Genomic DNA, 24,884 nt, shown 5'->3' with positions numbered 1-24,884 from the left:
TCATTGGCAGTCTTATTGCCAACCTGTCTTTCTGCCTTTTACTAGTTCTAATCGGAATTATGAACCTTTTCAGTCCCAAGCTGTTCTGTGTACTTTAAAATGGGTGTTTCTTGGCTTCATAAATAAAATAATTGCCAATGCTTGAATACTTAAACACGGTACTTTTTTCTTCTTTTTTTTTTTTTTTTTTTTGCTTGAACACACATGTAACTTGATTCTAATCACTACTCTCTCTCAATCCATTATTCCTATTTTAAATTTACTCTTTTTTTTTCGCGATTATCACTCTACTTTCTAGGAGGACTAACTTTGATTTGTATCCTCTAACGTAAATCACGAATAAGTTGAGGCAAGAAATCAACAGAAAAAAAAAAAAAGATGAATCACAAACAGATTGAAAATCCATGAAAATGGATGATAAAAAATTTCTCAGATATTAATGGCTTGTTATAACATGAAAGTTCAAACCAATGGCCCCTTTTCCACTAAAGGTGCTAAGCAAATCAACTCATTCCTACAGTAACATAGCAGAATTGAATCATTGATGTCCTAAAAGTAAGATCACAAAATCCTCAAGCCATTGAGAAAAAGCTCTAGTACATGATCAAAGTGCTCATCAATTTACAAGAAAAAATTTCTTCCTTTCACTCGTGTTGACTATTTCATCACCGGGGACATTTGCTTGTATCTTACAAATCGGACAAATCTGAAGCTGAATCTACGGTATTGTGTTTGTTTCATGTTCGATAAAACATCCACCTTTCATCAAGTCCACATATCGCAACATATTTGGACAGGAAGCCTTCTGGATCAGTGAATAGTATAAATGTGTAGCTTATGAAGACGCTCGCTCAGTGTCTATGTGAGTGCTTTCGGCTACCGAAAGGAGTCTCTCCCTTGTCCCTGTTTCTTATTTGTAAAATCCTCAAAACAAAAGAAATGAAACCTATAGCAGCCATAACGTAAAAAACTCTGTATGGAGCCAAGGCCAGGCCAGAGAGATAGGAAAAGTATCCAGCAATCAGGTAGACAAGGTTCAACCTCACTTCCAGGAGTGGAATGCCAGGAAATGAAAACGAGAAGGAATTATACTCAGGCTTTGACTTGCAAATGCCATGAAGGATCACACCAGTGCAAAGAACTGAATCCAGAAACCAAGGGAGGCTCTCACCCATCCCTATTCTCTGAAATCACAAAGTTCAACGATGAAATAACTCATGGTGAGAAAATAGAGAGAAAAATAAATAAATAAATTTGCAACAAGAATAAGGAAAACTGGGCTTTGTTTGGCAATCGAAGCTATTTTGTCATATGTAAAACCCATGTTTCGTACTTGTGTTTGGATTAGAAGTATGGCAAATCAACTTTGTTTTTAGCTTCCAAAGCAAATTCTTATCGCTTTCAGCTGTTAATTGAGGTTTATATGCCGAGCCAATGAAGCACAACACTGATGATCTATCAAAGTCATTTTCGGTTTAGCAATTGATTTGGGTATTGCGTCCTAACAGATTGAAACCATATATTCGTGGAAAGTAGAATGTGATGAGGAATATGTATTCAATACAAGATCCATACCTGCAACCAAGCTGCAAGGGACGGTACAAACATCAGAGTTGCAACGAGGTGTAAAACCAACAAACCATGCCTATGATGGAAGAGCTCTAGTTGTGTTTCACTGTAACTTTTTGAAGAGTCTGAGCTGTTAGAACAGCTCTCTTTCAAAGGGGAACCATCAAATGTGAAGGGAAGTTGCTCAGACCCATCACTGTCTCCTTTTTTATAATCAAATACATCATTGTTCCGTGCATGGCTGCGAAATGAAGCCGTCAAAAAACTGTTACAAAAACATGAAGCAACTCTTAGAGTTAGCTGTCACAGAGTTGTAAGTGATGAAAAGCAACGAACGAGTTTGAAGAATTGGGGAAATTATTCTCAGTCGCAAAAATTCAGTTTTACAACATAAAAAAAAGGAAAAAAAAAAAAGAGAATTATAACAGAATCCATCAATTTCATAGTTCATACGCAATACAAATAGTAACAAAAAAGATAAGGAGTTCAGATCAAAGTATACCTAGAAAGTGCATTATGACAGCACAAAGCATCAGAGAAAAGGAGTATGAATAGACCTAAGGCTGGATGAACCAAGCACGCCAAGGTAATTGCAGAAAGTGCCGTAACAAGGGACGGATTGACTCTTAAAACCCTCACCACCTGTTTTATCAACAAAGTAATTTAATGTGTCGACCAAAACTCATGAAGTACGTAATGTAAAAATAGGTAATATATGTACAGACCATAGCTTGGTAAAAACCTAAATACTGTAGTAGCTAGGCAGCTAATCATTACAAAATTTATAGAGAGACTTACATATACCTTTAATGAAGAGAAGCCAGCAGACAGATTGAAAAACCAGTGAATAAACACAGAACAGACATTTCCTTCCCATGATTGCCACCTGTAACACATTAATTTAAATCCTGTCATTCAGCACAATATGTGGAAATTTTACTTGCATTCAGAAGATTGACATATATACTGATATATGCCTCAGATTCCTGGAAACAGGTCAAAAGATTTTACTTTTCACATCCATGATGGGGAAGAAAAGCACACCTAAGACTGTAGAACAATATTTTAGAATGCAACTTAAACATTTAAACGTTTTCAAATGGTATCCGTAACTAGAAGCGAGAAAGAGGATTATTATATGCAAAGGCTGGCATTTAAAAAACAAATCTGATTGATTTCTATCCCATTATCATTGGTAAGTTGGTATAAAAATATCCACTTTTCAATTAAAAGAACATTATCTCAGAATCTACTTGCACATAAAAGATGCTGGTATAAAGAGTTACTAACCTCGTTTTGATGAATATATGTATGACAGCAGCCACATAAAAGACCAGTTGGGATATCAATATCAGAACTATTACAAGCCCATTTGCAAGAAAATAACAAATCAAGGAAACAAAGGTGAAGCTGGCAAACGGTGGAAGTGGTTGAGACATGAAAAAGGAAAGGAACATGGATAGCAAAATGGGTGTAATGCCCAGGTAGAGAAATGGCAGCGGAAATCTCAAATTTGTCTCCACTACTGTCAGCATCGAAGGTATTGGCAGATCAAGATCCCACGCATGTGCTTGCCGCATCAGAGCAAAAAAGATAACAACGACAGAGAAACCAACTATCTGCAGGAAAGAGAGTTTAACCTTATACAAGATCAGCAAACTCTACACTATTAATTTTTTTCTTCTTCACAACCACACTTGGGAAATTAGTAATGGCTTTCCTCTGGTTTATGTTATAAACTAGTAGACAAATAAGTTTATATTCATATAGAAAACCCCTGTTTTAACAAGTAATTATGCGTTTTTAGCTTGCATTTCAAGAAAATGGATAGAGATGTTTGCATGTCATTATTTTCTTTTTATTTAACGCATGACTTACTTGAGAAAAAAAACATGATGGATTACGGAAAAAAACCCCAAAAGAAAAAAAAAATGACGATAAGTTTTGCTTTAGCATAAGCACTTAAAACAAACAACACAAACAAAAAACAAAACAAGACAAATAGGCCAACACTGAGAATACAGACCATGCATCTGCCTCGGCATAGAAACTCACTTGTGGATTATATATGAGAAAAAATCTACTAGCGACTTGTATGAAAGAAACAGAAACGGTAGTTTTGTATGAACAATGTGGATCCACCTGCAAAGAGCAGCAGAATTGCAAAATTTTTAAAACAAATATCTAAAGTCGTAGAATGAAACAAAACACGCACGAAAAAGAAACTCATACCAGCAACAAAACATTTGTCTTCTCGGAACTCGGAGCTGAACTCCAAAGTGCCGGTGAGGAGTCAACAACAATCGTCTCCCTCTGTAAATTTGGAAACACGTGAAGACCTGATATGTAATCCCAAGCGAATGCTATAGGTGGGAAACAACGTAGTTTACAAAGCCCTATAACAGGAAAAATAGAATAAAATAAGAAAATGAAGTGGCAACATATCATGAAAGAAAATCAATGGCATGCATTATTTTAACTTAATCTTTTATATACATTCAAACGAGTATGAAAAATCAAGGAGCCTAGCTTAAAATATAGCTTACAATCAAGCATTTGGGCCTTCTACTACTCTAGTCTCAGATGTGTAAACAACATAGAAACTATCTTAATGTGCAGTATGTGCACATGGCTACATCTTGACCTTGGTCAATATTTTCAGTCTCGGCATACGTAAAAGCCAAAGGATTTTACGATGCTAAAAACAAACTGTGTGCCCGCAGGGGAAACTGTTAGGACACTTTTCAAAGTGATTTTCTGGTCATATGTAATTAAAAGTAACAGAACCAAATCATCTCTGATTCAATTCTTTTACATTTGTGACGTCAAACATCATTTAAGCCTAGCACAGAGCACATGGAGGGACCCAAAATCCATAACAAGGAACAGTAGAAAAAATAACATCAGACTGGCTATTAAAGAAATAAATTATGAAAGTTGTTAGCAGATAAGATCTTTTAGAGATAGGTTGAATAAGTCAAATAGTTATCTTTATTATTTAGTTTATTATTTCCAGTTATTTGGATTAGGAATTATCAATTAGTATTTGAATTTAAATAGGATAGATTATCTTAGAGAAGATAATGGACTCGGTATTCAAGCCCTAGTCTATTTAAGTTAACTTTCTTTTGATTAATAAAGCAAGGCAGATTTATTTAAACTGCGTTCATGGTATCAAAGCCTTGAACTCTGAATATTTCAATGGCAAAAACAGCCATGATGGGGTCCTCACGTGGAGATGATTCCAAATCAGAAAACTCCAATAAAACTCACGCTAATCAATCCGTCACGGCGTTTCAAGGTGGAGACAATAACTCTCTCCAAATTACGGCTCACAAACTCAATGGAAAAAATTATCTTCAATGGTGGCAGGAGAAAATTCGAATACATCATTGGTGAAGCTAAAGCTCCAGCACCGACCGACTCTACATACAAAAAGTGGTTTGCCGAAAACTCTATTGTACACGCATGGCTTATCAACTCCATGGAGCCCATGATCAGCCGCCAATATCTATTTCTTCCTACTGCTAAAGACGTATGGGATACTACAAAAAGAACATATTCCGATCTTGGCAATGCCTCACAGGTTTTCGAAATTCGCACAAAACTGAAGGAGATGAAGCAAGGAACCAAATCGGTTACCGAGTACTTCACCGATCTGCAAGACAATTGGCAGGAATTGGATTTTTTCCTGGAAGAAGATTCGGTTTGTCCTACATGCAATGTAAAGCCGAGACAAACTCTTGAAAAAGAACAGGTATTTGATTTTCTTGCAGGATTGAATCGGGATCTTGATGAAGTCAAGGGCCGTGTTTTAAGCAGAATGCCATTCCCAACAACCGAAGAAGCCTTTGCCGAGGTTCGTAGAGAAGAGAATCGCCGGAAGGTCATGTTGTTAGAGGAAGAAACATCCGGTGGAGCATCAACAGAGGGCTCGGCTCTGGCAATCAGGAATACTGCACAACCAATAAGGAACAACAGTGAGTCTAGAAACCCACGGCGAGGAGAACGAATGTGGTGTGACCATTGTAATCGACAAGGACATACATGTGACACATGCTGGAAAATTCATGGTAAACCCGCAAATTGGGTTCCCCGAAGACAGAATGAAGGACGAGCGCTTCAAACTCAATCAAACCAAGACAAAGGAGAAGAGACAGAAAACCAGAAATCCCTTCCGTTTCGCAAAGAACAGATTGAGCAACTCTGTCGCCTCCTCAACCAATCACCTGCCTCATCCTCGTCAACTCCAAATCCCAGATCCTGTTCTGTAGCCCAGATTGGTAACTTTCACTCATCCTTTAAGTCTACCTTCCACTCTAAGGAACCATGGATCATTGATTCTAGTGCCTCCGACCACATGACAGGTGTCTCTGATTTTTTTCCTCTCTTATACCCCTAGTCATAGTCCTGTTAAAGTAAAAATTGCAAATGGATCCTTATCTTCAGTTGTCGGAATAGGGTCAATTCAAGTATCCAAAGACTTAACACTTGAGTCGGTTCTTCATGTTCCTAACTTAAGATGCAATTTGTTATCCATAAGTAAACTCACTCATGATAATAACTGTGTTGCTATTTTTCACCATTCTAAATGTTATTTTCAGGACCTATCATCGGAGAGGACGATTGGCAATGCTAAAGTTCATAAGGGGCTTTATTACCTCGAGCTCATAAAGAGTGAGAGTCAACAAGCATTTGCATCTGGAGTTTCATCAGTTTCTGTTTCTAATAATAGGGAAATAATGTTGTGGCATCATAGACTTGGCCACCGTAATTTTTTATATATAAAGCATTTATTACCACCCTTATTTAAGAATAAAAGTACCGTTTCTTTTCATTGTGATATTTGTCAATATGCGAAACACACTCAAGTACCATTTTCTCCCAAACCTTATATGCCCTCTAGCCCACTTTCTTTAATTCATAGTGATATCTGGGGACCGTCAAGGATTACCACAACAAATGGAAAAAGATGGTTTGTGACGTTTATTGATGATCACACACGAACAACTTGGGTATACCTTCTTCGAGAGAAATCAGAAACCTGCCAAGTGTTCCGAAATTTCAATAACATGATCCAAACCCAGTTTCAGAAAAAAGTATGTGTATTGAGAACAGATAACGGGAGAGAATACTTTCAGTCTATCTTGGGAGAGTACTTGCTACAACAAGGAATCATTCATCAAAGTTCATGTGTTGATACCCTGCAACAAAACGGAGTATCGGAAAGGAAAAACAGGCACTTATTGGAAGTAGCTCGCGCACTCATGTTTACAACGAATGTTCCCAAATACATATGGGGAGATGCTATCTTAACTGTTGCATTTCTCATAAACCACCTACCTACCCGCACCTTAAAATTCCATTCCCCATTATCCCAGCTCACAAAGACCTATCCACATCTTAAAACCATAAATAACCTTCCGCTCAAGACGTTTGGCTGCACTACTTTTGTCCATATTCATCCCCAAAACCGAACCAAACTTGACCCTCGAGCAATTAAGACTATCTTTCTCAGCTATTCTCCTACCCAGAAAGGATACCGATGCTACTGCCCTAAGCAAAAGAAAATGTTTATCTCACGTGATGTCACCTTCTTCGAAGACATGCCATATTATTCCCCCAATTCGCTTCAGGGGGAGAATCATGATCAAGAAGCTCATATATGGGATTGGGACACCATTGCTCTGCCTATATCCGAAACTCCACCTATGTCTATAACCTCACTGCCCGAGACTGCAACTGAAACAGTTGCAACTACACCCACCACATCCGACCTTACCACTTCCAACATCATACCACCCTCTGAAAAAATGCCACAGCAAACACAAGTACCGGTTCATGAAACAAAAACAGGAAGAGACCTCAGTGAACCAAATCAACAAGTGCTACGTGTTTACTCTCGGAAAAAACATTCCAAGGAAACATGCCCCTCATGAACACCATGCACTGTCCAGAATCCGAACCAATGCTAGGAACTACTTCCTCAGATCCAGGTAATTCCGAAGACACTTGTGAAACGCTAGATATACCAATTGCCCATAGGAAAGGTGTTAGAACATGTACACAACATCCCATATCCAAATTTGTGTCATATGATAATTTGTCTCCATGTTTCCGTGCCTTCACCACAAAGTTGTCTAGTGTCAATATTCCCAGGTCAATAGAAGAAGCTCTAGCTGTTCCTGAATGGAAAAACGCAGTACTTGAAGAGATGCAAGCGCTCGAGAAAAATAACACATGGAGTGTGGTTGAACTACCACAAGGCAAGAGTGTGGTCGGATGCAAATGGGTATTCACTGTCAAATTCAAGCCGGATGGATCAATAGAAAGGTACAAAGCACGGCTCGTTGCAAAAGGTTTTACACAAACCTATGGAATCGATTACATTGAGACATTTGCCCCAGTTGCAAAGTTCAACACAATAAGAGTCCTATCATTAGCAGCAAATCTAGATTGGCCTCTAGTTCAACTTGACGTGAAGAATGCTTTTTTAAATGGTGAATTGGAGGAAGAAGTGTATATGAGCCTACCACCCGGGTTTGAAGAGGGTAAGAGAAACAAGATGGTGTGCAAGCTGAAGAAATCACTATATGGACTAAAACAATCTCTGCGCACATGGTTTGATAGATTTTCAAAGGTGATCAAAAGCCACGGATACTCACAAGGACAAACCGATCACACGTTGTTTGTTAAGCACTCATCAGATGGAAAGATCACAGTCCTAATAGTATATGTAGATGAAATAATACTTACTGGGGACAACTTTGAAGAAATGACGAGAATTAAAAGGTTGATGGCTGAGGAGTTTGAAGTTTAAGATCTCGGTACGCTGAGATATTTCTTGGGCATGGAAGTTGCAAGAAGCAAAAGGGGGATCTCCATATCACAAAGGAAGTATACACTAGACCTATTGCAAGAAACGAGTATGCTAGGGTGCAAACCAATAGAAACTCCAATTGAACAAGGAGGCAAGGCAAAAGCAATTGGTGGAGAGATGGCTAATAGAGAAAGATATCAACGGCTAGTGGGAAAGCTGATATACTTCTCACATACAAGACCGGACATCGCCTTTGCAGTTAGTGTGGTAAACCAACAAATGCATTCACCGCGCCAAGGACACTTCAAAGCTATTTATTGGATATTGAGATATCTCAAAAAGACTCCGGGAAGAGGATTATTTTTTGGAAAAGAAGAAAACAGGAGAGTGGAAATCTTCACCGATGCCGATTGGGCCGGATCTGTCGAAGATAGGAAATCAACATCCGAATATTGCACACGCCTTTGGGGGAACTTGGTGACTTGGCGCAGTAAAAAACAGTCCGTAGTAGCAAGAAGCAGCGCTGAAGCTGAATACAGAGCCATGGCTCATGGCATCTGCAAAGCAATTTGGATGAAACGATTGCTAGAAGAGTTAAAGATCAGGTGTGAGTTTCCTATGCAGCTCTACTGTGATAACAAGGCTACTATCAGCATAGCACACAACCCAGTCCATCATGATAGAACCAAACATGTGGAGGTGGATAGACACTTTATTACTGAAAAGCTAGAGAAGGGAATCATCAACATTGAGTACATTCCTACAGGACAACAAGTTGTGGATATACTCACCAAAGGACTTTCTGGACCAACGTTCGAGTATTTTGTAGGCAAGCTTAGGCTTATTGATATCTACGGCCAAGCTTGAGGGGGAGTGTTAGCAGATAAGATCTTTTAGAGATAGGTTGAATAAGTCAAATAGTTATCTTTATTATTTAGTTTATTATTTCCGGTTATTTGGATTAGGAATTATCATTTAGTATTTGAATTCAAATAGGATAGATTATCTTAGAGAAGATAATGGACTCGGTATTCAAGCCCTAGTCTATTTAAGTTAACTTTCTTTCGATTAATAAAGCAAGGCAAATTTATTTAAACTGCGTTCAAAAGTAGTTTACTTTCAACATCTGCGGCCTCTTCATCTGGAAGTGAATTTTTAATTCCACATCCTGCAGTCTTCAAAGACAAGGAAACAGGAAGAAGGCCTAAGCTAATGCCGAACGATAGATTTAAAGCAAGAGGATGGTCCTCCTTCAAAAACATTTCCTGCATAGCATTAAAGTCATGCAACAGGTAAAACTGAGTCATCTAAGTACAGCTTAAGGTCATAAGGTTTCAAAATTTTACAAATAAGCAGTTCCCCAGAGATAATAACCTTATGAGAATAGGTAGACTGAAGCATCAACCAAGGAGAAATATCCATCACTCCTTCTGGATTGAAAAACTGTCCCACAGCCATGGAAGCAGCTGGTGGAGGTCTGCCTGAAATGGTCTGAGCTCTAGCTTGTCAGCGCTCACGTATAACAAGTAAATCATCTTGATATCATACATAAAAAGAAAGAAAAGTGGTGGTATAGACAAGTAAAAATGAAGGACTCCACATATACCATCAAAAACTAACAAGTGCATAGAGATTGAAGCAGACAACGTGTCAAAATAATTATGTTTCCTAGAAAAATAAACAATATGACCTGACTGAATGAAAAAGGTCATTATTATTATTATTATTATTATTATTATTATTATTATTATTGTTATTATTGTTATTATGTTTCCTAGAAAGATAAAGCATTAGATTATTACAGTAACTGCCAATACGATCAGCTAAAATTTGCGTGATAACATGAAAAGAAAGTAGTATGGCACTCAAACGCTCAAACAGGACGAAAGCCTTTCCCCACAGGAATATTGAAATCAAACGCGGTGCAAACACACATCAATGGGAGAGGAACTCTTCATTGGAGTAATTTCATAGCAACATACCGGACGTGGTGCAACTGAGATGGTTAAGAATCTGAAACCACGCATATCCTCAGGTCTCAACAAAAATATAGCAGAAGGTGGAGGCTGCTCAGTCTGACTGCCTGGTTCAATCTGTAGAGTAGAGATAAAACATGTTAAGCAATAAAGTACACGAACAGTGCACCATAGATGTGTTAATCCATCTAGTCTGATTAGCAACAAGATCTTAAAAATCCAGTTGATGAGACATTGAGAAATCTGCTTAATTTCTAGCAAAGAAAATCACAAGAAAACCAACCAGTTAATAGGCAAGACTCATGGATATAGCATCTAGTACCTGTCTTGGTGCAGGTCCTGATGGAATGTGAACCATTCTTGATGTCACTTCAAGTACTCTTTTACAACTGGGAAAGTCTGAAGCTGACTTTCCCTTTTCAGGCCATAAATGAAGTCTAACACCAGTACATGGATCCAGATTTGTTACAAAGATGAAGTGGCTTTTTCCATTTGATCCCTACAAATGAAGATTACTACATCAGGATTTCTCAGTTAAAGGTTGAAATAAAAATTAATTAAACTATAGTTCTCCCAGATTTTCCTTTTTCTATTTGGCCAGGAACCAAGAGCCATTTGTATAGAAGAGAGCACATGTTGAAAACGACACCAAACATAAGAAGCTTGAAGCAGTTGAGTGGCACAATTTTAAACTTGTTAAGGATCATAAATGGAACATTAATGAAGCTAACCAATTTCTGTATGTCCAACCACCGCCTGCGACCATCCATGGCTAGAATAGTGACAGTGGTCGTATTAATGTAAAGGTCCCTCTCAAGACTATCCTCACTCCAGTGCATATTGCTTGGACAAGAATTTGAAGGGTGCACTATAGATCCTACAACCATGATGATACATCAATAAACATTTGCATAATCTAAAGGTAATGTATGAGACAAGAACACATAAAAAGTTATAAATCTTTAACTGAACAGTGAAAAAGCATATAAATGCTGTCATGCCTATCTAAATATCACTAAATATTTAAATGTCAAAATCAACGACCATCTCTAGCAATATGAAACTGGAAGTAGCCTATATATATGATACAAAATTAAAAAAATAAATAATAAAAAAAATTATCATTTATTGTGGAGATCACTCCATGAAAGGAAAGGTCAATGGTTCAAGGTGTTTCTGCATGAGTAACCTTTGTAGGAATTGACGTGCTATCGATATTCCAGATATTTTCTTTAAAGAAAATAAATGCTGTCCTCTAGATGAACAGACATTATGGTACAATTAAACTAAACATGGAAATTAATAGTGATGTTCAACTATACCATCTGAATTTTTTACATCCTTTGAGGCAGCAGAGTAGCGTGATTGTGTCATCCAATTGAAACTGTAGGGTATAGCACTGCGCAGCATTCTAGAGAATATTGATACTCTTCTTCTAGTGTCAGCAAATGGTTGGCTTGTTCTCGAGTCTATCAAACTAAGTAAAGTGTGTGAGACCTATACAAGAAAATACAGATTAGAATCGTCTAAATCAACTGCACATTTGGATTCTTAAAGAGAATTTCACTCACTTGGACAACTAGTTGATTACACCATAAAATCGCCTGATGTTCCATTGACAACCAGACATTTTTCATGCCTGTACTACTGATCATAAGACCATGGGTAGGAGGCACAATACCATCAAGAGACTCCAATTTCGACCTTACCTGAAAAAGAAAACAAGTTAACCTTCTTCCTAGCCAAGTTACAAAGCAGAGTTCATGACTCATAATATCCATAGAAAGTGGAAAATGGAAAATTAGAAATATATTTCATTCTCATATGCTAAAAAATATTCAAAAATAAAAATAAAAATAAAAAGAACGTGTTTTGTGATCATCTGAAACTATTTTTGAATAATAGACCAATAAAATGCTAATTTTAGCCACGGTCAAGACTAAATCGGACTGTTGGGCTGAAAAATTCCAAAGTTATAGGTGCCTATAATTCTTGAAAGCAATGTTTAATGCCACATAGATGAAAGATGCAGACAAGATAAACAAATAGAGCATGCCATATTTCAAACATGTACAAATACAAATGTAATGTATCTTCATTCAAAACAAAAGATGCGTCACTCTATTAGTCTAACCCCTTTTAGTAAAACAATATTAGTGAATCAATGCCCAATAGAAAAGGAAGCAAAAACATAATTACCTGATAATCATTATAACCACCGCTAATTGATATAACAACCACACGAGAAAGTACAGGATCAGATGCATAATGTCCTCCTCGAGTTGTCTGGACCTCATATCCCTTTCTCCATTCATTATTTACACGTGCAAAGTAATAACCCAATGAAGGCTGCAATGCCAGAGGAGGTGATCTGAATAAAGTAGGTGAATCCCATTAAACACCATTTAAGGCATCTAATTGTGAAAGTAAAGCAGAGTACAAAAACTACTAAAAACTCACTGGTGAGGACTTGAAAGTGTGAGAACAGTTTCAACTGCCGATTTCCTCAAACGAGGATGGATAATTGCAGCTCTAGCGACAAACCCACCCATAGAATGACCAACTAATATCACACTTTTTGGCAAAGAACCAGAGGCTGCAACACCTTCTTTTTCTCTAGCATCAAAAGATTCTTTGTACTGGTCTAATATCTAAACCATGGTAACACAAAATATATGTCACTCAATTGACCCACCATAACTTGGTTAAGGCTATATAATGGTAAGGCATAATAAAAAATGAAATAAACTAAAAAAAAGTGATTTGCACAAGTACAATGCAAAGACTGAAACTTTAACTCAAACAAGTTTATTTATGAAAAATAAAGACACTATTACTGAACTCAATTCCCTTGAAGACTAATATATGGAATTAAATTTGTCGTTTCTATAACCTTCTAAACTTTCTTGCAATGCATTACCAAGTGACGCCAGTGAGGAAGGGAAAAAAACTGATCTCGATGGAAATATTGCAAAAGGACAAAGGCAAGGCCCATACCCGGTGAATGGCATACACAACGTACTCTGTATGTTCTTCAAGTATACCACCATCCATAGCAGAATGCTCTCCTTCAAGATCAACGGCAAACCAATCCAACTGCCTTGTATACTGGTTAGGTAACTGAAAGCCAGCTACATCTGCATCTACACCTCCCTCTTCACGAGTTAAGGAAGCTTCATGATAAAATGCACGCTCCAACGGACCTCCTTGATACGCCCTGTCCGATTCAGCGGCCAAAGATCGTACCTACAATGACAGCAGAAGATCCAAAGGCAATCATAAACATGAGCACTAAACATATTCTAAACAATTGAGTTCTTGAACCAACCGAATTCAATTCGACAGAAATGAATAAAGAAGACCTGCCTGTTTGAAGCTACCGCCATTACCCGGAATGAAAAGCACCGGAACCCCATTAAGCTGCTTAAGATGCTCCTTAAAATCAATCTTTTTCCAGCCCTCATGGTACAAATACAGCCCATACTTTGCAGAGGAAACGCCTTCGGTTGTGGATATCGGTATATACGTGGGATACATGTAGGTCATAACACAGCCATTCGAAATGGGTTTTAACAGACCATACAAAGCTGCCAGACCAATCCATATGGCCAATATCACAACAGCCGTTACTCCACATTTGGCTCTAAAACCTTGCATTCTTCCAACAATTCTCTTACTCCACGACTTCTATCTATATCAGATTTGCTTAGATTTTCCTCATTCACCGAAAATGTCGCCTCTGCATATAAATAAATAAACAAACAACTCATAAGTCGACATTGAAATGCGATTAAGACCAATTAAACATGTTTAGTTATACTATTAATAGGCCATAATCTCAATTTCGATTCAAATCATGAAAAAAAACCACTTTTCGAAGTCCTTTTCAAGTGTCACAATAAACTAAAAGCAATAAAAAGTGAGAGATTACGTAATGGTAATGATCTTTTCTACTTTTTTCCATATCAAACTAAAGATTCTGAAAAACTGACCAAAATCAATCTTTAGAAGCAATATAAAAGTCGAAAAGAGGAATTTACTTCCTCGAAAACGCAACGCAAAGCAGCTTTAGACTTAGAGCAAGAGTTGAAATGGAATTGAGCTAGGAAAGTGCGAAATAGGTACTGGAAATGGAGAAGATGCTTAAATGGAATGGAAATCAGTGGCGTAGAAGCTGAATTGAAGCTTGGAAAGACATGTGCGTTGCAGAAATAGGAAGCAGAGTGAATGATTTGAAGTGGAAGGTAACGAAAAGTAGATCTGCAAAAATTTGAAGAAGAAGAAGAAGAAGAAGAAGAAGAAGAAAGGGACTAAGGAGGTTACCAGATCGGGAATCGGACATGCACCGGAACATTAGCCGATATATAAATCTATCTATCTCGATAAAGCCGCAGAGTTTTTTTTTAAACTCGGACTAGAGCAGTAGTACCGTAGCAGACGGAATGGCATCGATCCGGAATCTGGGACGACCCGTGAGCAAGGAAATAGTACAGTACTACGGCTCTGTACGAGTCGGGTCCTGAGAATTTCTTTTGTTTTTTATTTAGGTAATTGACACGACAGTTTAGTTCCGTTCATTTTATTAATTAAAATTAAAATTAAAATTTTATTATAATAAAAAAATTTTAAAAACAGTTATATTTAATTTTTATTATAATAAAAAATTTTCACATAAAATTTCATCTCAATTCAAATTAAAAACTTAAATTAACGAATTAAATAGATCTTTTATTTTTTTAATTTTAATAAAATAATAATCAACTTTATTAAATTGGTGCAATTAAAGTTTTTTTTGTCCAATTTTATCAAATTTTTAACAAAATTTTTGACGAGACGATCATGTGCATCTCTTTTTTTATGAAAATGTAAAAATGCCTTCATATCTCACAAGAACCAACTAAATTTTTTTTTTAAAACAAAAATAAAAACCAACTTCTTTATTTGTATGATCCAACTCCTAACTCTAACAAGAGCTACCGCCTCCATATTTATCGGTGCCGCCGCAAGCCCAACCTAGTGTCGAACTAAGCCTTAATACCGCCTCCAGCTTCCTACCACCCCTCTCTTTTGGAGTCAAATTGGAGATTCACCACGAATCGCGGCATTGAGGTTTCAATTAGGGTTTTCAATTTATGAGTCTTCTCTGAGTTATTCTTTGTTTTCCTCTTTTCCACCCTTCGTCCGATTCCCTAACCAAAAAAAAAACCCCCTCTGCAATTCCAACGATCAAAGATTTAACTATGACAAGTAAGGCCAAGCCGAATAAGCACACGGCTAAGGAGATCGCCGCCAAGATCGACAAGTTCGTCTGAATGTTATCGTATTGATGGAAACCTACATATGGTTTTGTTGGGGTTTTCTCTGTTGTTTGGAGAAGTGTCTGGAGAAAAAAAAAGTCGGTCCTTTGTTGCTTCTCGTCTCTTGTTTAGGTGGTACTTGATAATGATGATGATGTATATTACTGATTATGCCTCCGTGTTGGTTATAAAGATGACGAGGAGATAAATATATATGATGTGTTTGGTGGCTTTTTTTTTTTGTTTTTTGCCCCATAAATGGATCCGGTTTAATTCTGCTTTTCTCGTGTATAAAGTTATTTTTTTTTTAATTTTTCAGAATTTGATTTGTTGTTCTTTTTTTTAACTGATCTAATTTTTTATATTGATTATATTGAAAAGGATTTTGATTTCACTTAAATACCCTTTTAAATTAGGTCACATGTTATGTACATTATACAATATGTTAAGAATTTGACAAAAATGATTTAATTGCATTAATTTAATGACGTTGGGAATTATTTTATTAAAATTAAAAAAATAAAGACTAAGGGCGTGTTCGTTTCATGGGTTTGGTTCGATCCAGCCCAATTTGAGTCAGCCCAATAACTCAAATCAGTGTTCATTACACAATCGTATCAACTCTAACTCGAATTGTGATCCGAGTTGAGAGGGCAGATTGAAATTCAATGGAGGCTTGAATTCCATTAACTCAAACATGTCTCTACAGTGATTTCTGCTCTGCACAACTCGGCCAAAAGCCTGTGGATTCCCTCGTGCCTTACTGTTGGCGTGTTTTTTTCTCTCCTCTTCCCAACGAAAGCTCTGTCGTTTCCCATCATCCACAGAGATGGAAAATTGCAGATCTCTCTAGCGTGATTCCACCCCCATGACTTCGAACCTGGCTCTACTGTAAAATCTGCTCTGCACAACTCATCAGGCAAACGCCTGTGGGATTCCCTCGCGCCTTACCGTTGTGTTTTTTGTCCTCTTTCCACCGAAAGCTCTCTCTGTCGTTTTCCATCATCCACATCGATGGAAAATTGCAGATAAAGCTCTCGACCCTTACGTGGTGAACTTTGACCCTTATATTCGTTTATGCATGTGGGTAGAACCTTTTCAACCCTCTTCTTCACTTCCCCCAAAACGGATGAACTATGTGGAAAAATTTGCAATCGGAAAGCTCCGTTGGCGGTTGTTTTGAGCAGATGTGTCCGTAACTGGCGACCTCCAACCCTAAATCGCCGTCATCGGTGGAGAATTTCAAGGTACCGCTGTCGGCGACGAAGAAATTGGGGTATTCCGAGCTCATCTAGATTGGGGTTCTTGGTGGAGGCGCACACACGTTCATCCATTGGGTCCAATTCGGTAAGTTCTCTCACCTTTTCCTTTCAATGTTTTATCTGTTCATGGATGTGAGAATCAGCCATGTACAGTTCTGCTTTCTATATTCTTTCTCGATATCACAAGAGCTCATCAATGATTTTCACAGTTCTGGTTTCCACATGCAATTTTTTTGCTGTTCTGAATGCTTTTGATTGCTTACCACATGTTTGAGAAAATACCACAAAGGAACAATGGACTGAATTGCTTGTTTATTTTAGATTTTTTGTTTGCTCAGCGCATTGCTATAGGCTGCTAGTATTCGGCATGTGGACTGAATCTATATATATATATATATATACCATTGACAATGGTGTCTTTTTCATGATACCATTGACAATGGGTCATATAAGTGGGGTTTATTATTGATGTCTCTCATATAGCCAAATATTAGAGAACTTAGTGGCTGAATGTTGCCATTCGAGGCTGAATGTTGCTAATTATCCTATCATTCTTTGCATGTCCATCTGCAAAAGCATGCAGTTTGACATGCTCTGTAAATTGACACTATCCGTGGATACAAATAAAGTCAGTTAAGTCTATATACTTCAACAAGAAAAATGAAAATCAAGTCATATACCACATGATTACTTTTGCAATTGGACATTTAAATTGTCTGATTTAGGCATAGGAATGAAACTAGGACTGAAATGTTATGGGTGTTTTTAATTAATAGTTCGTGTAATTGAGATGGGAGATGCATAGGAAACCAAATTTAACTTGTTTAGATAATTAAAACTTAAAAGCTTGCCGTAGCTAGCTAGGTAGCTAGTTGAAGATGTAGCTAGCATCTTGCATAATGCAAAGACATCAAGTGGTTTGAAAAGGAGAGGCTAGGGAAGTCACATTGTTGTTCATCGTCAAAATTAATAGAGGCTACAACAGCAGCAGCTGAATTCACAGAATCTACCAATCTCGGCAGCCACACACCATCCCTGATTTGCTTCAATGTCTTTGTATGCTTCAAGTTCTGCCCCATGCACCATATATCAATCTGTCCTTTCCCGTAAAAAGAAAATAACAATTAAGAATTCATTGCTAGCTATTGTATGTCATACTAATCTGATTTGAGTATTCATGTGGTTTCTTAAACGATTGTCCACTTATTTATTTTGCAAGCTGTGACACTAGCAAAAAAAAAAAAAAAAACTAGAGAGAGAGATATAGAACTTGGGTATCTTGATAAGCTTTTCTCTTTTATTGAGAATACCAAAGCGAATGATTAATATGCTGTGAAAAATTATTATAAGGTCTTGAAAACTTGAATCTGCAAGTTGTGATAACTTGATTACAGTCTTACCATTCTATACTTGTAGGCTTATGTGATTAATTCTCATTTTAAATTCTCATCTCATGTTTCTAATGCACTTTTTGTCTCCCGTTTATATAAATATACTACACCTAATACTTGGATGAGAATATCAGCTCTTCTTCTTCTTCTTGGCCGGATTATTGACAATGATGAATCATTTTTTTAATGCATATCAGTTTCGTTGTAGCGCTATCCTTTCGGTATTTAGGCATTTATTAGTTGCCACTTTATTTATGCGGGCTATGATAGATTGAACCATGCCCTAAGTGTAGTGCTCTGAAACTGCTAAAGGGAATGTGATCCCTTACCTGTATCAGCATGATGATAGATTTATGACCCAATACTTTCAAGATGGGGTTCCGGTAAGTGAAATTGACCCTCAAAATGCGGAACAAGATGTAAATCAAAATCACAACCCAGATCGGGCAACAGTTGGACCAACGATCACAACGAATCCTAGACAGATGATTCTCCTAAGGGATGAAATGGCAAGGTCCATGTGGCAAACCCAACGAGGGAACAACAATCCATCGTTCACCATGTTTGACACTGTGTACAATGAGCCATCTGAGGCAATGTCTATTTTCACATTTTTTTCCTATTTTCAGAATTTTTTTTTATTGTGACAGGGAATTTCCTCCTTCATTAATTAGTTACATGTATTAACCTATGAATATGACATTTTCAAAAAATTAGTAACAAGGAATGTTCTTCATTAATTATTTTTTTCTCTTGATTTTATCATATAGATGGATGAAAATTGAGATGGTAGTTGGAATAATGAATCTATGAAATGAACACATCACAGCTCGAATTGTGGGTCAAAGTTGTAGCTCAAATGGACTCCTAAATACTAACTCCAATTCTAATTACAATTCAAATCAAGATTCTAACTCTAACCATAACTTTAACTCAAATTGTAAAACTTTGATTGGTGAAATGAACACACCCTAATGTCAATGAACGGTGTAGATGTCTCTGATTTTATTATCTGATCGAGGATTGAGTACTGTGTGGGGTTGGGCAGTGAAAGATACTTGACGTGGCAACTGATTATTCGGCAAAGAAAAAAGTAGTTTTTTTAATAAAAAAAAAAAAGCTTTACCGGTCAAAGTTTTATTAAATTGACAATTATATTTTCTTTTAATTATGTTGTATTTTGGTGTTGAAAAACACAATATCTGTTCAAATTTCTCACTATAAAATTCAACGTTCATATTCTACTTTTATTTTTTTTATTATTACTAATATTATTTATTTGCTCACGTTGCTTGGAACCAGTGAAAGTGAACCAATCTTGTCTCTACTTTGACGTGTATTTGATCCAAATAAAATGTGACAGTAACGTATATCTGAATAAACCATTAACAGAAAATTTCGAGTTTGATCTCTATTTGGGAAAAATTGTAATTTAATAATAGTATGAGAATTCTCATTGAATTGAACTGTATTCATAAGAAATAGTACAGTGTAATAGACAAGAAAAAATGGAATAACAACATCCGGAGTTACTAAGCAAGATGTGGAAAGCATCACAAAGGCTCACCTAAATCCTACACTCAGTAGAGGGCAAGTTCTCTATCTTACAAAAAGAACAGAAAATACAACGGGAGGTAGACAATAAAAGAGCTTGAGAAGGCTAAACCGCTTTTCCAAACCAAATATATTTAAGACCCTGTAATGGCAGCTGACCAGAGCTCTTTTGAGCGGCTGAAGAACACACAAGTCGCTGTTTCTCGTTCTCCTGCGAAAACATCATCTGCATTTTTTACCGATATCATGCTCAGTATGAGAATTCATGGCCTCTCAGTGAGATGTATTTCTTGACCCAGATAGAAATGTCCTCAGCACAGGCCTGCGCCTGAGGGGTCTTGAGAAGCATGTCAAGTGTTGCAAACTCATGAACCGCGTCCTTATATTCTAGGACCGGTGCATCAACATTAACCTTCCGAAGCTCCTCTGAGTAAGCGATAGCTCGATCTCTCATCCAGTCGTGTTCTGCGACGACTGTTAGGGTTGGCGGCATGAGCTTTAAAGGTGGCCCTCTATCTGGGATGAGAGGGTTGGCGGCTGGGTGATCCAGGCTAAACTCTTCCTCGGGTAGGAACAGTTTCCACGCGAGCGTACACACTGCCTTGTCATAGAAATAGGAGTTTGCAAGCTTTATCTCAGAATGTGTAGGGACACTTCCGATGAAGAACGGGTACATCAGGACCTGTGCTACAACATTCACAGGATCCAAAAGCCTGCCTGCCTCAACAGCTTTCCGAGCCACATAATCTGCAATGTTAGCACCACAGCTCACTCCAAGGAGAACGCATCTGTTTTATTTGTAGCAAAACAAGTTAAGAATAAAGTCTACATGACCTTCACGTTAAAGACAACAAGCAGTAAAAGACAAAAAGCAATCAGACGAATTCACAACTAAAGTTTTTAAAATTTAGAGAACTAATTTTCCTTACTAATTCTTTAAACTATGACTATACCTAAGGCTGGCTGTAGGCCAGGTCTATGAGGAAATCATTAGCATTTACTTCAACTTAAACTTGACTCTTCCTGAGAGGAATCTCTGAAACCAATCATCAAAGTTTGCATCTGATTAATGGAATTCATGGATCACAATTCACAGGGGATTAATTGATTGCTTTTGGCGGATTGCTTACTACTAGATTGGATCGGATGTCAACCTATGGAGGCTCCATTTGTTCCTATTGGACAAATTTCTCCTTTTGTTTTCTTCTTGTTCTTTGCCATAACGTCCATTCCGATTCAGTGAAAACTTATAACGCCAAGGCATTTACAAGTCAGGACAGGCGCGATTAAGAACATGATGCTGCTGTATCCAACAAGAGACAACTTAAATACAGAGGGTAATAGCAAAGGGCTTAATGAAGTGAAAGGCATAAAAAATCTAAAAACTTAGACCAAAACGGTAACTTTTATCTCTAGAAGAAATTTGAAGTTAACAACTTTTCCTCCTATGAGGAGAGTCTGTGCAAGCACACACAAAAAATGATGAAGCAGGCTATCCATTCGAACTCGACACAACCATATAGACATTCTATTGAGCTTTGTAATAAAGTATCGATATCGATGTCTACTGATAACTAATGCCCCATAATCTACATTTATAAGCTAATTTGAACAATGCCGACACTCAGATGCAACAATCCATATTTTAGCAAACTACTTCTAGATATGCTAGAGATCGAAAATAAATTCTTCCGCTTTATCGAAGCAATCCACAATTTGAAAAGTAATATAAGATTAGAAAAGTAAACATACCAGAGATCAGATTAGAAATTAAACTATATAACAGAAGGTAAATGGATAACCTTGATGGATCTCCATGGGCGGCCAACCACGGCTCAACCATGGACGCACCGAACGTGTCGACGATATGCCGGTTAACGTCCGACTTCTTGAACTCTGCACTTCCGCCGCTGCTCCGGACACTCCCCATCGATTTACTACATTCCGCCAAATTCGCCTGCTTCCCGAGCCAATTCAACACCTTCAGCCCATCCTCAAACGCCGCCGGATACCGATTCTCCGGCGCAAGGCGGTACCCGACCGCCACAACAACAACGTCGCAGAGCTTCGCGATCCGCCGGCAGAAGAAATCATTGGCCGCCGAGTCGTTGCTCCCGCTCACCCATCCCCCGCCGTGGAACTGCAGCATCACCGGCAATTTCCGGCAATTCTCCCCCGACGGCGAGTAGCCTCGGTAAACTCCGCCGCCCTCGACGATGTCGTTGCTGCATCCATAGCTGTTCCTCCTCGGCTCCCTCTTTACCTCCTCCGACGGCGGTGGCAATCCGAAATTGCCATAGCTGTTGCGGCGAGAAGGATAGGAGTAGCTGGGCGGTGAATGTGAAGAATCGAGATCGGATCGTTTGGGGCCGGAAGCCCTAGCCCTAGGCCCGGGAGGGGGTTTGGAATCGGGGTCGGGCGGGGTGAGGGAGGACTCCGGGAGGAAGATTCGGATGGAGAGGGAGGTGAAGGAGTCGATATGGATGTCCTTGGTGGCGACCCCGTCGGTGAAGAGAGGATTAGCGGCGGCGACTGTTTCTTCTGGTCGTGAGGTGATTCCGAACGGATTGGAATCGTCGGGTCGGGCCTGGATCCGGTTCTGCAAACGGTGCTTCAAGAGGAACTTGAAGAGCACGCTATAGAGCTTCACAGCTACACTTGGCATTTCTCTTCCTCTTCCTTTTTCCGAAAACACAGAATTGCAGAGACCGGGATTAGATTACATTCATGGGTAATCAGAATTTAATCCCGATTTTACCAGGAAATGAATCACATCGGATTAGGGCTTTTGGAGATCGGGAGATTTGCAACTAATCTTAAATCCACCTTCAAGCAATGGCGTAACACAGAAAGAGAGAGAGAGAGAGAGGGCTCCGGTTTGGCCTACAGGCTACATGCAATGATGCAAGCAAGCCTTCCGCTGTTGTTTTTGGCATATTTCAAAAAAAAAAAATCTTTTTTTTAATTTTGTAATTTATCTCCCAGAAAAATAATTTCATTTTTTATTAATAATGTACAGTTCTTTCCTTGCCCTTTACTATTTTGTATTTAAACTTATTTATTTAAATAATGGAAATAACAGATTTTGCTGTAATTTAATAATTGTATCCCTAAAAATTATTCTTTCGCAATTAAATTCTTGAATTGGTCACAAAAGATTTTGAAATTAATAACGATTGGAAATGATTAGCTTTGTTTTGCAAAATTCAAGGACCAAATCGCCAACAAAGAAGTCTTAGAGACGAAAGTGCTAAATCGCAAATAATTCAAGGGCAAAAGTGCATAAATACCTTGTCTTATGTAAGGAAGAAAATATCAATATTTATGAAAATATCGGTACTTAAATTTTATGAAAATATATGTAGAAATTGATGTAAGAAACAGAAATTTATGCTAAAACACGTTATTTTCATGTGGGACTTTAAAAATTTTAAAATAGATAATAATAATAATTTATTAATTAGACGAAATTCTCAATCAAAATACTAATTATTTGATAAATATATAAGGTAAAGTGTTATCATAATACCATAGATACAAAGCACACGTTCACAAATTAAGTAAAATAGCTGAAAGTCAACATAATTAATATACCATACATATATAGTTTCATACATATATAATGATAAATTATCAATACCAAAAGGAGTTTCTAGAAGGTTGGAATGTATTTTAAACGCATTTTTAGTTTAAACAATATTGATACCAAGACGTAGAGTTTGAATAGTTCCTCACATAATTTTAGACGTGCTATATTTTTTAAATTTGTTTAAAAGTAAAATAAAATATATCTATATATATAATTGCATAAATTTATGTGAAAATTTATTGATATTTTCACGAAATATTCGGTCATTTAACATTACGTTTTATTTAAAAATAAAAATTTCTATAAAAATATCAATATTCATAAAAATTCCAAAATATTCTAAAAAAAAAATAATACACCTCTATTTCGATATCAGCACTTCTAAAATACAGAAATTTTTGCAGAAGTATCAATAAAAATGTTGATATTTTCGTCTTTTGCTCTTATGCCATTTACTGAATTATTTTTTGAATTGCGCTTTTCAGGATCATGTTTGGGATGACCTGAATCTGTTTGTGCCAGGTATGAATTATGGTGAGTCGGTGACATACGGGAGCTATAATCCTGTGTGACGCAGTTCATGACAAATCTATAAGAAGTGATAGTTTTGGAGGCTTTAAGAAGAAAGTTGTGGCGGGTGGGGTATGCTACGGTGTAGATGATTAGTAGGCGGTTGTCTCTTTTTGGGAAATGGAAATGGTAAATCAAAGCCCAATAATGCTTTTGCATACCAAAGTCATGAAAATGTGTTCTTGCTTTTGTTTCTTGTCAATGTCATAACTCTGTTTCATGCTTAATCCTGTCAACTGACTACTGCTACAAAAGAACATTTAATTCATGAATTAAAATTATGAGATTAAAAATATTTTTAATTTACGTATATTTTTTATAAAAAAAATATTATAACAAATAATGAATTATAATTTAAATTGAGGTATAAATTTCTCAACTAAATAACCCTGAAGTCATCGTTAAATTTAATCAAAAATTACCTTACATTAAAAAAATAGTAGACCGACCTATCAACCAAGTCACCACCGTTAAATTTAATCAAAAATTACATTACATTAAAAAAAATATTCATAATAAATAATTTTTAATATAAATTAAACAGTTAAAAAATATAAAATTATTAATAATTTATTTTTGTCAGTCTCATTAAAGAAGTCTCTTTTTTTTTTTTTTGCTAGTTATAAGACCATTTCTCTTTGATAAATAGATTGTAATCATGAGTTCGGGAAAAAAAAAATAACCAATCACTTTGATTAAAAAGAACTACTGTCTTATCCTATATTAAATAAATATTATTTGGCACTTTTTGAAATATTAGCGTACATTTTCTTTTAGATGTTCCCATGAGAGGGCCAATAATGATAAAGTATGCTTTGTTACTAGGGACAAATTAGTGATAAAAAAAATGTATACT

General features: G+C 37.1%; 2 protein-coding genes across 4 annotated transcripts; both read right to left on the bottom strand.

Annotated features, from left to right (window-relative positions):
• Nucleotides 1–425: 425 nt before the first annotated feature.
• LOC21400655 lies at nt 426–14,883 on the bottom strand. Of its 3 annotated transcripts, none has more exons than XM_024175545.1 (19): nt 14,689–14,883; nt 13,732–14,104; nt 13,363–13,611; nt 12,826–13,016; nt 12,565–12,736; nt 11,937–12,074; nt 11,688–11,862; nt 11,097–11,242; nt 10,688–10,864; nt 10,372–10,482; nt 9,764–9,880; nt 9,507–9,654; nt 3,802–3,965; nt 3,625–3,711; nt 2,860–3,188; nt 2,368–2,455; nt 2,072–2,211; nt 1,576–1,834; nt 426–1,184 (listed from the first exon to the last, which is right to left on the bottom strand). In XM_024175545.1, exons 2-19 carry the CDS (start codon nt 14,020–14,022, stop codon nt 852–854), a joined length of 3,315 nt encoding a protein of 1,104 aa, XP_024031313.1. In that variant the 5' UTR covers nt 14,023–14,104; nt 14,689–14,883; the 3' UTR covers nt 426–851. The 3 variants fall into 3 exon arrangements, with proteins under 3 accessions (XP_024031313.1, XP_024031315.1, XP_024031314.1); XM_024175547.1 differs by having other exon boundaries at nt 1,576–1,810; XM_024175546.1 differs by having other exon boundaries at nt 2,374–2,455.
• Nucleotides 14,884–19,743: 4,860 nt separating this feature from the next.
• LOC21400653 (probable carboxylesterase 11) lies at nt 19,744–22,746 on the bottom strand. Its single transcript, XM_010113336.2, has 2 exons — nt 21,672–22,746; nt 19,744–20,657 (listed from the first exon to the last, which is right to left on the bottom strand). The coding sequence occupies exons 1-2, from the start codon at nt 22,532–22,534 to the stop codon at nt 20,120–20,122; spliced, it is 1,401 nt and encodes a 466-aa protein (XP_010111638.1). The 5' UTR covers nt 22,535–22,746; the 3' UTR covers nt 19,744–20,119.
• Nucleotides 22,747–24,884: the final 2,138 nt, after the last annotated feature.

Source organism: Morus notabilis, unplaced genomic scaffold, assembly GCF_000414095.1.
Source record: "Morus notabilis unplaced genomic scaffold, ASM41409v2 Scaffold168, whole genome shotgun sequence".
Lineage (NCBI taxonomy): Eukaryota > Viridiplantae > Streptophyta > Magnoliopsida > Rosales > Moraceae > Morus > Morus notabilis.
Note: the sequence above shows the minus strand (reverse complement) of the source record. Positions and strands in the feature narration are given on the sequence as shown.